The sequence below is a fragment of the Canis lupus genome, chromosome 33, assembly GCF_048164855.1.
Source record: "Canis lupus baileyi chromosome 33, mCanLup2.hap1, whole genome shotgun sequence".
NCBI classification, from domain to species: domain Eukaryota; kingdom Metazoa; phylum Chordata; class Mammalia; order Carnivora; family Canidae; genus Canis; species Canis lupus.
Window position 1 is genome coordinate 26494966 of NC_132870.1, and position 16469 is coordinate 26511434.

Sequence of the window (16469 nt, forward strand, 5' to 3'; positions counted from 1 at the left end):
TTCATGAAAACACACATACCCTTACTCTCATATTTCATCAATTTAAGTTTAATTAAATTAATGTAATTACAATAAGAAGTACAACTGAATCAGATTTGCTGTTGCACACAACCAATTCTTGGAAAACATACATCTTAATCATTAAGTGAATAAGCGCATGGACATCATTTGGTATGTTTTAGGAGGGGAATGGGAAGTATTGATTTAGCCTGTGACTTTAATAATCTACCTTTACTTGTATAGTTACATTTCTTAACAGAAAAGACTATTATTTTATTTACCATTGCACTCAACATAAAGCAAATCTAATAATGTAATTTTAAAAAACTGATGTTAAATTAAATACAAGTTTTAAGGGATGCTTGGGTGGTTCGGTGGTTGAGCATCTGACTTCGGCTCAGGGCGTGATCCTGGAGTCCCAGGATCAAGTCCCACATCGGGCTCCCTGCACGGAGCCTGCTTCTCCCTCTGCCTGTGTCTCTGCTTCTCTATCTCTCTGTGTCTCTCATTAATAAATAAATAAAATCCTTAAAAAATATATAAGATTCAACTCTGAAAACTATAGAGCTTATCAAATTGCTAACACCTTCAAATTCTGATAATTTTTATTTGTATTTAATTGTGACCACACTTATGGTTGTGATGAAATTATGAATTAATTCAGGGTCAGGTTCTTGTGTTATATTAACCTTGTATTCTTCACAGTCAAGTGACTTTTCAGGTTGCTCAGTGAATAAGTGTTGAGTGGTGTATATGTGCCTGCTTGGTCTGGTCTTAGGGATGTGGGGGCGGGTGAGGGCTGGTGTGAAGGCTTTGGGCACAACCTTAAAATTGATGTGTGAAAATATTAGTTCTAACTCTTCTTTATTAAGAGATAAGTGAGATTACAGAAATCAAAATCCATGAGTATTTATTGCTAGTCATTGATAAATAATATCAACTAGGAGCTTTAATCCAAGTAAATAAGGACCTAGGATTTTAAAAGAGTCATAACTTATGTACTTTAGCAGGATGTATATCCTATTTTATTCATCTGCTTGCTCTTTCAACTCTCCTGAGAAGCACAAGATTTTCAGTGAATTCCTCAGAAACTCATTTGCATTGATGATTTCGCTTCTGGGTAAATGGGAAAAAATCAGATTTTTAAAATTCGAGGGTTTGTATTATGCCGAACAGTAGGCAAGGGCTATATCCCCACCTCATTTGAATTCAGCCTAAGTAATAAGAATGCACGTTTGGCCTGGTCCTGAAATGACTGTGTCGAAGTCCTCGCCGTATTGTGTTTTTTCCCAGCGCAGGTCCAGAATGAAGGAAGGTAATTTCCTGAAGGATGCTCAATCTCTCTTCCTATCCGTGGAACATTTCCAAGAGGGGGGAAAAAAGAGAAAAAACAGGTGCAGCCATTCAGAACCAGATATAGAAAAATGGCAAGTAAATCATGGTCATAAAAATAATGACTGGCATTTTTTGAGAGGTTTCTGTGTGTCAGACACTGAGTTAAGCAATTTGTACACTTTATCTCAATTCTCATAACCTCCCAGCTTGAGTAGTGGTTAAAATGCAGGTTTAGGAGCCAGACTGGCTCAGGTTTGAATCCACTCACTGTGATTATGACCTTGGGCCTTAACCTCTGTGTGTTTCAGTTTCCTTCTGTGTAAATGAAAGGAAGGGAATTTAAACATCTACCTTGTAGAGTTTCTGTGAAGATTTAAGAGCTAATACAAGCCAAGCTCCGTATTTAGCACAAAGTGAGTACTCAAAAAATGTTAGCCCTTATTACCATTACCATCACTATAGTCGCTATTCCCTCTCTGCAGATGAAGCAGTTTTGTGAGGCCAAATGACTTGGCCAAGGTCACTCAGCCAGTGGACGGCAGAGCCAGTACTGAACCATATGTCTGCCTGTCCAGCACAATTCCACCGCACATAACACAGCACACCCTGATCATGACATAAGAGGTCAGGCCAGAGGACAGAGGCCCCAGGCTTCAGAGCTAAGCACTTCTGGTTCAGATCCCAGCACTCCCGTACAGTCTGTGAGTCACTGGATGAATTTTACTTACATCTGCCGTGTTCAATGTATTCATCTCTAAAATTAGGGTAGTGTCCCATTTTTAGTGTTGCGATGAAGATTATAGATAAATTTATATTTTGGTAAATGGATACACAATAGGTACTTGATAATGGGTGCCCTATGTTAGCCTATCACAATATATGATAACTGCAGTAATATCGTTAAATGCTTTAACATCAAAAATAATTTTTAAGGATATATGCTTGTTTAAACAAAACATGGTATATGCATATAATGGAACATTATTCAACCTTAAAAAGGAAGGAAATCCTGACATGTGCTATAACATGGATGAACCTTGAAAACATTATGCTAAGTGAAGTAACCCACTTACAAAAGGGACCGAGAGTAGCAAAATTCATAGAGACAAAAAGTAGAATGGTGGTTGCCAGAGACTGGAGAGAGGAGGAAATGGGGAGTTGGTGTTAATGAGCATGTAGTTTTAGTTTGGGAAGATGAGAAAGTTTTGGAGATGGATAACGATGATGGTTGCACGCCAATGTGAATGTACCTAATGCTGCTGAACTGAACTCTTAAAAGTGGCTAACATGAAAAAAAAAAAGGCTAACATGGTGAGTTTTGTGTTATGTATATTTTGCTTCAATAAAAAAAATAGGAGAAAAATATATCCTTCTGTAAGAGGAAAACATTATTATTAAAATCATTAAGATAAAAATCACAGTCTTAAGATCGACTCCTGCTTGTCATATTTTTGGTATTTTATGTTAATTCCACCAAGAAGTCACTTTAGTCTTTATATTTTGTAAGACTGAGAGGGTACGCTTGACTATTTTTATCCACAACATATGTTCCTATTTGAATTGGCAGGTAAGAATTAATCAATGTAGATATTCTAACAATACTGTCAGAGGAGAAATAATATTGTTGTGATACCAAGAGAACATTTTTATTATACACATTACCTTGAAATAACATTTTTGCCAGGAAATTTGATGCTGCGTACATGTGATGCATGATAGAAGGAGCCCAGCTAAAGTACATTAGTCATGTGTGCCGCACATGATATATAGCCCAACAGCCTGTGAGATACAAGGATATAATTAACTATGAAGGTCATTCCATCACCAGGATCATATTTGGAACAAAGATGTATTCAGTTATGCTATTTACTCTATTTATACTTCAACTCCTCATTTTTATAAGCTTTCCTTTCTATGTGATTTTTAAAACTCCCATAAGGCCTCCTTTTCTTTCTTTCTTTTTTTTTTTTAAGAAAGAAAGTCTTTTTTTTAAGAGTTGCCTTGCATTCCAAACCCAAATCAAAAGCGTTGTGAATTTTGAAACATGACTTGCTTCTGACATTGAAACTTTTTTCCTTTCTTTTTTTTTTTTTCGATTACTATAATAAATCTTAGATTTGGGGGAACATTTTTGATACTCAGAAGGCCTCGTGTATGTCTGTTCTATCTGCATGTGCCGTACTGTTTCATTACATTCCTACTTACTGAAGCTCTCTTTTATTCTTGCATTTGTTCTGCCTCAGTAAAATACCAGCTCTAATTAGTCACCTTCATCTCTCGCCCTTGAGTTACATCAGACCCTCTTGGACAGCAGGAGGAAGAGCTGATCTTTGCGCTAAGCTCCTCCAAGCCCTTGCTTTTTTGCCCATCCCTGCTCTTCCAGAGAGCTCTTAGCCTCAAAGCACTGAGATTTCTAAACTTTCAAGCAAAATCTTTTTATATGTTGAATGTTTTCATCAGGAGTTCAGAGAAGAGGAAGTCTCTACGACTGCTTCTTTTGTATCTTGTCTTCCGCTATCCTGAGATATTTGGATCCTATTTTTATTTCACTGGAATTCTTACTGAGGTAACATTTTCAGAGAGATTACAGGCGTGGCTGCTTCCCAAGTTCTCCTATACTCGAATCCAATGGTCTTTTGTCCTGAATAGAAATAACAAGGGGGCCAAGATCAAAGTCTTTTTTCTCTCAGAATTCTTCACACATTATTACCATGTCTTCCAGCATCTAATGTTTCACATAAGAAATTTAATTCAAATCCTAGTCTGTTCCTAATGTGTTCATTCAAGAAGCTTGTAAGAGTTATTTATCTTTGGAATTTAGGAATTTCACTAGAGTAGGTTTAGGTATGCTCCTCTTTCTGTGTTTCCCATATAATGTGAAAGGCAATTTAATATTCCAGGACTAGAAAATTTTGTCGGTTTTATGGGTTATACTTTTTAGTTGTTTATTTCTTTCCACCAGTTTGAGTGTCCTTCCTAGATTAACCTTCCATATGATGCATGTTTCCCTCTTCATTTCTATCCTATTCTTTTCTGCACTTCAATCTTCCATTTGGGACCATTTCCTCTCTGAGCAAGGTATATCTTTTGGAATTATTTTTAATGAGGATATTTTGGTGGCAAACTAAGACCTTGTTTTTCTAAAATATGTTAATTTTACCATGATTTTTGGGAAACGTTTGCTAGACATACAGTTGTAGGGTATGTCAGTTTTTTTCTCTCAGCCCTTTGAAGGTATTATTCTACTGTCTTCTGGCTCTGCCATTGCTGTTGTGAAGGCAGCCATGAGTCTAATCGTTGCCCCCTTTTTAGGTGATTTGTCATTTTTTACTGCCTGTTCTTAAGATCTACTCATTCTCATCATATTGAAGTTTCGAACACTATGTCTAGGTGTGATTTTCTAATTTTTTCTATCTCGTTTGGAATTCATTATAATTTCTGATTCCGAGGATTAATGTCTTTCAAAAAGTCTGAAAAGTCCTCAGCAATTAGTACTTCACTTCTTGCCTCTCCCTTACATTTTCTCTTATACCTTGTGAAACTCCAATTAAGCATTTATTAGATGCTCTCGTTCAATTCTCAGTGTCTCCTATGCTGTGTTGCATTTGGACATCACGTCACCTCTCTTTGTTAGATTCCCTGTAACATCTTTGGCTTGATTCATTAATTCTGCTTTGTATAATTTACTATTTTACCCCTTTATTGAGGTTTTTATTCCACTCAGTTTTAAAACTTTCATTATGAATTTTAATTTTCAAAGTCATATTTCATTCTTTTCAAATCTACTTGGTCATTTTTATAATTTCCTGTTTCTTGCTTATAACTTCAAACCACCTTTTGTTTCTTTAGATCCATTAAATACACTTTAAAAAATACATCTCTAATAATTCCAATATCTTAAGCTTTGTGGGTATAACTGCTGTTTTCTTTCCCTATCTGACTCATGGCATCTTGTTTCCTTCTGTGTTTTAGGACTTTTTTGCATGTGATCTCATATTCCTTGTAAAATATCTGTGGGAGTTATACAAGACCTAGGTTGAAGTTCTACTCAATTTCATTGTTTTGTTCTTAATTTTCTTTCTTGTATTTTCTTTTGCTGTACTGTATTCTCCCCACCTCCATTTTTTTTTTTTGGTTTTATTTATTTATTTATTCATGAGAGAAAGAGAGAGGCAGAGACACAGCCAGGGGGAGAAGCAGGCTCCATGCAGGGAGCCCGATGTGGGACTCAGTCCCAGGATCTGGGGATCAAGATCTTAGCCAAAGGCAGACACTCAACCACCGAGACACCCAGGCGACTCTCCTCGTTTAATTTCTTATTTAGATTATTAAGTCATTAATTTTCAATCTTGCTTCTTTTCTTATACATGAATTTCAGGCTACACATTTTCTGTAAGCAATGCTTTAGCTACATTACACATGCATGTAATAGTTTTCTTATCTTTTGAATTCAGTATCTTCTATTTGTTTTTATGATTTCTTCTATGGCCTATCAGTTTTTTATTTAATTCCAAAACAAATAGGATTTAAATTTTTGTTGTTGTTATTATTTATTTCTAACTTAATCGCTTTATTGTGGTCATGGTTTTTAAGTACTGAGTCTTTGAAATTTATGGCCTAGAATATGTTGTATTTTCATGAAGATTGTGCTTATCCTTCAACAGAATGTGAAATCTCAAATTATTGAGCACACATTTTTTTTCTACCCTAACTGATCTGTTACTGAAATGTGTTTATAAAACCATTACTACAGATGATTTGTCAAATTGTTCTTGTAACTCTTTTACTTTTTTCATCACATTTTGAAACCATGTTATTCATTCAGTACACACAAAATTAAAATGTTCATGTCAGGAAGATACGATCAGGAAGAACAAATCATTGTTATAGAGTGCTCACTTTTTACTTTTGTCTTCAAGTTTGTCAGATATAAAAACAGTTCACTATCTTTCTTCTAATTAGTATTGGCTCAGTAACTTTTTTTACTTTTTACTTTCAAACCCTCTATGTGTTTATTTTCTCTCTCTTGTAAACAACACATAGCCACTTGCTTTTTAAAACCCAGTTTGGTATTCTGGTCATTTGATTCACTCATATATTTGGCTCTACTCTCTTGTACTTGTTCCTCTCTGTTTTCTCTTTTCTTCTTCTGAATTGCTTTTTTTTTCTCATTACCTTTTTTTGTATCTGAGGGTTCTGCAAATTTACTATTTCTGTGATTTTAATGGTTGGCCTACAAATTTTAACACACTTTCTTAATTGAAAAGCATCTAAATTTTGTCGATACTTTTATCTTTTCTGCAACACTTGGAAGATGTTTACATGTTCAAAATACTGCACAGTTGTCTCTCACCTTAATTTGAGAACTTCCCCACCATTTTATTTAAAATCACACACTTTTTGAACACTTCCTAGAGACCTCATTGCTTTACTTTTCTCCACACCACTTTTAGTACACTAAATAACTCTGTATACTAAAAAACTAGAATTTAAGCTCCATGAGGAAAGGGATTGTTTTTTGATGTTTTTTACACTGCTGTGTCCCAGCCCCTAGGATGCTTTGAGGCTCATAATAGGTTCTTAATTATTTGTTAAATGTTCAGTGATCACGAACCCCAAATTCAGATGAGAGCCGAACGATGTCCCCAAGTTATTGGGGAATCTTGCCCATTCTGCTTTTTTTTCTATCACTACCCAGAACCAAGGCTGAGACAAATGATTTTTATTGTGGTCTCTCCCTTCTGGAGGATTATATATATTAGCTCACCTTTTCCTAAGTGTGTCTCCTTTCTGCTCTGGGCTTTATGCTATTTCTCTAACCAGGCTCTGTACTCTTCAAGATCTTGTCCAGATTCCAGTTCCACCTGTCCTGCCTCCTTACCACAGACATACAAATCCTCACCAACTTCCATAGATGCCTGCAAGTGGTTTGGAGGTTTTAGCCTCCCTGAAGGAGTATGCTTAAAGTTTGTTCCTGCCCTTGGGAGGTTTCTTACATGTTTTTGAAGGTTTGTCCATTTATTGGAAATACTTTAGGATAATTTTTAAATTTAATTTTAAATGAATCTTTAAATGTTTTATCTCGCTTTTTCCAATGCCTCTGAATCTCCATCAAGCAAGTTGGGATTCCTTTTTTATGGTCTGTGAAATATATCTGGCATGTCCTTTCTTCCATAGTCATCTATCTATCTATTTCTTCTCTTCACTGGCTTGTTTTTAAAATTTATCTCATTGAAAACTTTTGTCCAACTCTATCTTCCAAGTGTGATTTTTCTGGCCTGTACTAGAAACCAAAACATTGAACAAAGCCTAAGAAATAGATTGAAGGAAAAAGTCCAACAGGCAATCCATGCTGGTTTTATTAGCAAAGCCTAAGTTGTCAGCAGGAGTAGCAGCCATTTTTCCTGCAGTGGAAAATTTTGGAAATATTGCTTTAACCCTATTCATTCAGTTACACTTGCAGAGCATCCTGAAAAAGCTGAAGCAGGAGATGGCAAGGTGAAACAGCAGCTTGCAGAATTTCCTGGCATAAGATGAAAACAGGAGCTTTCAGAGCTTCCTGGTAACCACAAGATGAGAACAGCTCAATATCACCAAGCTAAGCCTGCTGTTCCCGGAGACACTACTTTGGGAGCTATCCCCAGTGCTTGCTGCAAGCAATAACCTCTCCCTTCTTGAAAGCAGCCTTGGTCAGGTCTTATCAGTTATTCTCACCAAGTGATGAACTCCTTGTGTTGAGTCACAAAGTTACTATGGCACAGGCAATCTTGAAGATTGAAGTATTTCAGGAAGATTTACTGAGGAACCCTGAAAGGTGGAGGGGTCTTACAAGCATGCTCAATGTTCTTAAAAAGAGCAGTCTAAGCGCGGGAACGTGATATTTTAGGGATTAGTATATGGGGGATATTCATTTCCTGTCGTTGCTGCGCCAAATCACCACATATTTAATGACTTAAAATAACACAAATGCATTCTCTCACAGTTTCCCTTAGTCAAAAGCTCAAGTGCCTGAGTTGAAAGTGGCTTAGAGTCTCACAGGCTGAAATCAAGGTGTGTATACAGTTGTATTCCTTTCTAGAGGTTTGAAAGGAAAATCCATTCCTTACTCTTCCAGCTCATTGGTACCTATTTCCTTGAAGGCTGACAGCCAAAGATTGTCCTCAGCTTTCAGAGGCCACCCACATTCCTTGGCTTTTAGCCCCCATCCTCCATCTTCAAAACTAGCCATGGTGGGTCAGGTCTCTCTCACTTTAACTTCTCTTGCGTTCTCTTCTGCTTGCTTTTCTGCTCTTTAGAAATAATGTGATTGGATTTATTTATTTATGGATCTGGATTTATCCACATAGATAATTCAGGATATCTCTCCATCTCAGAGTCTGTAACCTTAATCATATCCAAATTTCCCTTTGCCATGGAAGGTAACTTTCCAGTTAAACGTTCTGAGGATTAGAATGTGGACCTCCCTCAGGGGACCATTATTTTGCCTACTACAGTGTGCAAGAATCCAGATTATAGAAACCAAGAGAAAGCCTATTAATAGCATAAAGGTAAGTCAGTACCACTAATGTCCAGAGATGTTTTCCAAAGCCTAGAAGTCTCTTCAAGCAAAAGTACAACAGGAGATTTGCAGAAATCCACAAGTCAGACTAATGGCTGGGGCTCAAGTAGGCAGGATTTGGCACTAGTAGAATGCCCTTATCCTAATGGCCACTAGTAGTCTTTCAGGTACCACCCACAACTTTATCTGTGCTGGTGTGTTCTCCCTCTCTGGAATGGCAAAGAACTCTGTAGAAGAGGAGGCACCAGTCTCATCACCTGCTAAAGCTATCTCTTGGGCTTCTCTTGGACTTCACTTTGAGGATGGAAGCAGTTGACATTTTCAGTGCAATTGGCACTCAGTCTATTTAGATTATAGATCACTAGCAGAATATCTTTTTTAGCTTTTCTTTTTCTTCCATCTCACCTTGTAGATTAACTAAGCTGTGGTTGAGTTCAAATCTCATTTGTATGATTGTGCTGAAAGTAGCAAGAAAAAATCAGTGCACGCTAATATTTTTTTTTCTACCACCACTTCCCCTAATTATATGTCTTGGTATGCAGAGATATAGATTTGACAAATATTTTGCTATTGAATAGTGATGGTTACCCACTCCCCAGACTGCAAAATGTCTTCCTAATATCCTTCCTCCCCTACTAAGCTGGGTTTCATATTTTAGGTTATGTTACTTATAGCACTTATACTTCCAGACACCAAAATCTCTATCAGATAGGAAGGTATTTTCCTTAAAGCAATAGCAAAATGTGGCTTAACACATAAAAATTTATGTATCTCAGGCAAAAAGTCTAGCAGTTAGAAGGCTCTATATCTTTCCAAGCTGCCATCTTTTGTACGTAGGTCTTAATCCCCATGGCGATCACACCATGATGCCAGTATAGCTACTGCAGGACTTACATCCACATTCCAGACTGAAAAAAGAAGGCGAGAATCATGAGATGTACAGGAAGAAAGAAAAGGTATTCCTTGTCCTTGTTTTCCTTGTCCCAAGTCCTGAGAGCCCTTCTCAGAGATTTTTGCTTATATCTCATTGACCATAAGTCGACAATAGATTGAAAAAGAATCTAAAAAATAAGAATTTTTATCTGTTCAGCATTCAATTTATAAAAGACAAACAGGGAATTAGATATTGGGCAGGCAAGTGACAGTGCCTGACAAGTATTCTGCTATTATAAAGAATAAAGATATATATATATATATATATATATATATATATATATATATATATACTGAAGAAAAGATAGCCACTGAATACTGTTAAAGTTGAAAAAGCAATTTCAGAAGAATATGCACGAGTCCATTATTACAAAACAAAAACAAACAAACAAAAACACCAAAACTATGTATGTTTGTACGTACATGGAAATATTTGAGGAGAATTATCCCCTAAACAGAAATACAACTAATAATACGGTGAAAATTATATTATAGGTAATAAATAACAGTTACATCTAATAATTATAACGAACATATACACAATATCTACTATATTAGATATTGCCAAGCACCACTGTATTTAGCAAACATTAACTCATTTTATCTTCATAATCACTTTATAAGATTTTATTAATGTTACCCTTAATTTACAGATAAGGCAGGACACAGAAAGAATTAAATAACTTGTCTAAGGCCACAGATCTGATAATGTTAGAGGTGCATTTGAAACCCTGAAAGTCTAGGGTCACCTGGGTGCCTCAGTGGTTGAGCATCTGCGTTTAGCTTAGGTCGTGATCCCTGGGTCCTGGGATCAAGTTCCGCATTAGTCCTGCAGAGAGCCTGCTTGTCCCTCTGCCTATGTCTTTGCCTCTCTCTGTGTGTGTCTCATGAACAAATAAATAAAATCTTAAAAAAAAAAAACAACCTGAAAGTCTAGTTCACAGTCTGGGAACTTAATCCCTACACTATATATAATTTTATCATACAGGGAAAAAAATAAATCAATTATCTCTCTTTAAAATCCACCCCAAAGGGGTGCCTGGGTGACGCAGTCAGTTAAGCATCTGCCTTCAGCTCAGGTCATGATCTCAGGGTCCTGGGATCCAGCCCCACACTGGGCTGTTCATTGAGGAGTCTGCTTCTCCCTCTGCCCCTCCTCACTGCAGGTACTCCCTCCCTCTCTCAAATAAAGTCTCAAATAAAACTCCCTCCTCTATCCCCCCCGCCTTTACAAAAATAAAAAAATATAAAATCCACCCCAAAGCAGTAGTAACAATAGCGATGGCAACAAAGCAGAAGGAGCGTACATGAACTCTAAGCGAAACCTGGGCTGTCACTGCAGATTGTCTTCAGACCTCCCCAACTATATTCTTACCTTTGGGTGCCTTTTCATTTTCCTAAAAACCAAGGTTTTCTCCATACATACATCCAACACAGGGAAGTTACTCAGGATGCCAAACCCCAGCCTGTGTCTTACTTTGCCTGGACAGCAGCACCCCTATTTTATCTCTTTTTCCTTTCTCATCTGAACATGGCTGTCCCCATACTTCAGAATCATGCGGCTTTCTTGACAAGTTGATGACTTTAAAATGGGATAATTGTTTGCCTGAGGTGGTGGAACAGTTTGAGAGTACAGAGAAATGAAGCCTAGCATTCCAATGTCTATAGACATAAGAAATACTTTGGTTGTTTCGAAGATCCCAAGGAGCTTCTACATGGCTCATTTGATTCAGTCTTCTTGATGACGCTATAATGATTTTCATTCCTATTTTACAGATGAGGAAACTGAGTCTCCATAGGGATAACTAACTTGTCCACCATGTTCTTACTGCTAAGATTGGCAGAGCTGATACTAAGTCTGATTATTCTTCCCCCAAACTGCAGCCACCTCCTTTTATATAAACTTCCTTGGCCAGGAATTTCCACATAAGTTCCCAATGAAATCTGTTGCTAGAATAATGAAAATTGATGATCACTGTTGGAAAACTGAAGCTTGAAGGTGAAAGAAATAGAGGGTAGGAAAGGCATGCCATTTACATGCAAATGTTTGCATACACAGTGGCATTTTTTTTTTTTTTTTTTTTAGATTTTATTTGACAGAGAGAAAGAGAGAGTGAGCAAGATTGGGAGGGCAGAGGGAGAGGGAGAAGCAGACTTCCCACTGAGCAAGGAGCTAGACTTGGGGTTCCATCCCAGGACTCTGGGATCAGGACCTGAACTGAAGGCAGATGCTTAACTGAGCCACCCAGGTGCCCCCACAGAGGCATATTTTGATTAAAACCATCTACATAGCCTTTTGGCCTGTCTCACTTTAATTTTGACATAAGTTTTGTAGTTTATGCTAACTGCTAGAAAATATTCATTTCTAAAGGTCTGTTTTTCCTTCTTTTGTAAATGCTTAACTCCTCTGTTGCTATATCGAGAAAGAAAAGGTTATTATAGCTGACTGCTCTTTGGGTGATCTATGCTGGTAATAGTCATGTATTACAAATAGTTTTATATGTAAAAACATAGTATAACTAAAAGATGCAAGTTTTAAGGTGGGGAATGATCTTATAAAAATAAAACTTGTGTCCACACTGCATTGTGTAGTTTGTTGGTTTCGGAAAGGCAAATAGAGATCGGACCATGAAATGATGCAAGCCAGGCCTTTCTTTGTTCCTGCAGTAAACTTGAGTCAAAAGAGCAAACAAAGGTATCTCATGAGGTTGCTCAACTTCAAATTCTCTGAGAAGGTTTTATACCTGAAAGGAGAAGTTTCTGAAGATGAATATCTTGACCGATATTTTATTTCAATCACCATGACCCCCTAACTTGGTTCCGAACATGTTGTAGAGCTGTCATAGAATATCTAGGCAGTTTTTAATTAATAAATCTGATGTTGGACATTCAAAATGCAGCAACTGGAATAGCTGTGAAATAAGTTGAATTGACATAGTAATTGAGTCCTGGAATTCAGAACTAAAGGGAACCTGAGAATGTATTTTAGGGATATTTCTTTGCCCATGCTTGGGAAAGACTCCTTTCTCCTTGCTAGACCCCCAAATAGTTGATAGATGATTTATATTACGCACAAAAAGTCTGGAACTTAGAAGAGCAGATTATCAGAACAGTCTTTCAACAAGGTCCCTTTTATTTTCAAGGAATTGGGTAAGAACTGAATACTATCCTAATCGGTTTGTCAGCTCTCTACTAGGGAAGTTTCTTTCTATGAGTTTATTCATATAACCCAGGAGAAAAGAAGCCCCACCACACCCCCCTCTGCCCTCTCAAGGAGGCTCACAAAGGTCAAGTTGTGTATACAATCTGCTCACTGCATCTGTCCTCATCAGTGACCTGCCTTCCTCTTTTATATACAAAATAATTCATAGTAATGATGCCTCACTGTAACTTTTCCTTTATTTATTTTTTTAAAAATTTTTATTTGTTTATGATAGTCACAGAGAGAGAGAGAGGCAGAGACATAGGCAGAGGGAGAAGCAGGCTCCATGCACCGGGAGCCCAACGTCGGATTTGATCCCGGGTCTCCAGGATCGTGCCCTGGGCCAAAGGCAGGCGCCAAACCGCTGCACCACCCAGGGATCCCAACTTTTCCTTTCAAATGTGGGGTGCTAAGAGGCAGGCTCCTTCTACTTTCCAATAAAAATATTAGCAAGCATCCAAAAATTCTCATAACATCACTCAAGATATGAAATCTGAAGACCACCTCATGCATTCCTTCTCTCTCCTTGTACAGACTTTCTCTTCTTAATAGAACTTATGGAGATGACTTCTTTGGCACCAAATGTCCCCAGCCTTGTAAAACTGTGTGCTCAGATGCCATTTGTTAAGTCCATCTTCTTTTCTGATGAGGGAAGAATAGTTACTGGGCAAATGGTCTGGAAGCATATTCACCTGCAAGTCAGGATTGCTTAAAGACCAGTCTAGGGCACCTTCTAAACAAACACTGGAAATACCTTCACAGCATCCTCCACAGATGTGTGATTATTGAGCCTCTGCCTGAAATCCTGGAATGAACAGGCCAGGTAGTGAGGAGTGCTCATTACTTCTGAAGTGTCTCTTCACACTCTAGGAGCAACCTCTTTAACGTTGAGCCATTACGTTGAACCCTCTACTATAATGATTCTCCAGTTGTCCTGGCCTTGTTTCTGGAATTGGCCAAGAGAATATCCTCTTTTTATTTCCATTTCCATACACTGTGACCTGTATGCCATTTCCCCTACAGACTCTTTACGAACCCTTTTGTAAAGCTCTACATTTTTTGGAGGTGGTGTCAGCATTGAAGGTGTCTCACATATCAGTTACGAGAATCATATTAACTTTAAAGGAAATAAAATTACTTCTTTGACGGCAGACACTAGGATGAACACGGAGTTTGTGATGACTTCAAGCTTGAAGAAAATTCATTTACACACACATGCACACTGCCCTACTATCTATCACTGCTCTGATTTCATCTGTGACCTAGTTTGTGACTTCCAAAATTCTACATTGCTGTGGGAAGCTCATTTTTGAAGACATTTAGCTTTCTCACATTATACTTTATATAAAACCTTGGCTGTATGTGAAGCTTCCCATTTATCTCAGTGTCTCCTTGGCACTGGGGTTTCTTTAATTGAAATTTTCCATTTGGCAGTCCAAGAATTTTTGAAGTAACGAGATATGCACGATAGTGAAGATGCACCATCAGAAATCCTAGTTGACATGTATCCCATTCCACCACTTCCACACTCCTCATGGGTTTGGATTGTGAACTGAAAGAAAAATTTCACTCACATGAATTGCTTTCCATTTCACTGAGGTTTGCATATTACTCACTGAGAATGAGGGGCAATTCTTTCTAACAATAGGGACAAAATGGGAAAATGTCCCATTTACTAGTTAAATATCATCCCTTGATTTAAAAGCAAATGTGTCTAGAAGAGGTTCTGAACTGATTTTTATACATTTTATCTCTGGCCTGAAGACCAGGTTTATAACTTAATATAGTAGCAATGGGATATTTTAAAGACAAGCCATGACAGTCAAGTGTCATTCAGCCAACTTGTTAAAAGGATCTATTCTCACGTCTCTTGTTGCTCATAGTTTCATGGGATTCCAACCTTAGGGCAAACTACCACACATTTCTTCCTAAGAACATACTCTGAAGGCACTATGCCTTTCTCCCTGCTAACAACAGTCCCACAGCAGATCATTTGTAATGATGGAGCAAGAAACTGCAGCAGAATGTCTCATGTGTACATACATGTTTTTATTTAACAGAAAAGATGACTCCACAGGCCGGGGCTTCTGCCACTGAGACTCTAACTCAGGAGGAGCATCGGATGCAGAGAATGATGGCAAAGCGTTCGAAAATCATCAAGGAACTGATACAGACGGAAAAAGACTACCTCAATGATCTCGAGCTGTGCATTAGGGAAGTGGTTCAGCCCTTGAGAAATAAACAGGTAAATGCAATTTGGAGGGTCACCCCATCTCCCAATCATATCCTAAATAAGACCAGCAGCACCACGAAATGAAATCACCCAAGTGGTAGTATCTGCTGCAGTGAGGGTGGAAGGATGGGCCCCGTTCACTAGTCCTGGGTTTGGGGTGGTGGAAGGTAGCATCAGATTCATACTTCCTATGTCAGCAGAGGGACACCCAGATTCTCTCAATTTGGCCAAGAAAACTGTATCCTAAAATATGGGGAAAAGGAAGCTCAGTTTCTGCCACTTTGAAATTTTTATGTGTTCTTTCTTGGATTCTTCTGGAACTGATAAAACATAAGCAACAGGTTTTCAGCAGTTTATGAACAAAGCACTTAATTTGATTCAGAGGTGATCAAGGATTTGGAAAAAAAAAATCATCCCTTGAAAAAAATGTGCTTCCCCCCTACATTGAGAGCTCAACAAAACAGGATTATTTAGCCAAGTAAAATTCAACAGAGAAATTAACCTGAATGTAAGGTAACACTTGAAGTGTTCATAAGTTAATTATTCTCCTCCTTTTTAATCAAGGCCTTTTCAGAGAAATTCTTGCAAAGAATTAAAGCACAGACAAAAAGACATTTGAATCATATATATGTGTGTGTATACACATGCACACATATGCACACACGTAAACCCACATACATATCTGGTTATTTTCATCCACTTAACACATGTATTAAGTGCCTAATAGGTAATCGACCCTGTTCCCAGCACTGGGGTTATAGTTCAGTACAAAACAAAACCCTGCCCTTATGGGATACTTTGTGGTGGGAGAAAGGAAGCATGAGACAATAAATAATAAATAAATAAACACATATAAATTAAAATACATCAGATGGTGTTAAGTATAGCAGAGAAAACCAAAGTGGTGACAAGGGTTGGAGCCTGGGCACAGAGGAGTGATGTTTCTATTTCAAATACATTTTGCCATGTTTAAGTGATCAAAATATTTAACCTTATAGATTCTGGGTTTGGCATCTTAATACATACCCCATGATTATAAAAATATTGTCAGCCAGTTTTCGCAACTTCAGGGATCACATCTTTCCCCCAGTACTTACCCAAAAGCAGAGTTTATTCTTGACACAAGACTCCTCTAGGAAATACTAGGAAAAAACATCTGGCCTATAAATTAGGGATAGCCAGAGTAGATCAAGGTGACCTTAGATATA

At 37.7% G+C, this 16469-nt stretch overlaps 1 protein-coding gene across 2 annotated transcripts in view; it reads left to right on the forward strand.

Moving 5' to 3' along the window:
• Window positions 1–16469, forward strand: part of ARHGEF38 (Rho guanine nucleotide exchange factor 38) — a 122316-nt gene that overhangs the window by 17691 nt on the left and 88156 nt on the right. For both annotated transcript variants that reach the window (XM_072810290.1, XM_072810291.1), the window contains exon 2: window positions 15089–15273. In XM_072810290.1, the coding sequence (XP_072666391.1) occupies window positions 15089–15273 (185 nt within the window). The remainder of the gene's footprint in view (window positions 1–15088; window positions 15274–16469) is intronic.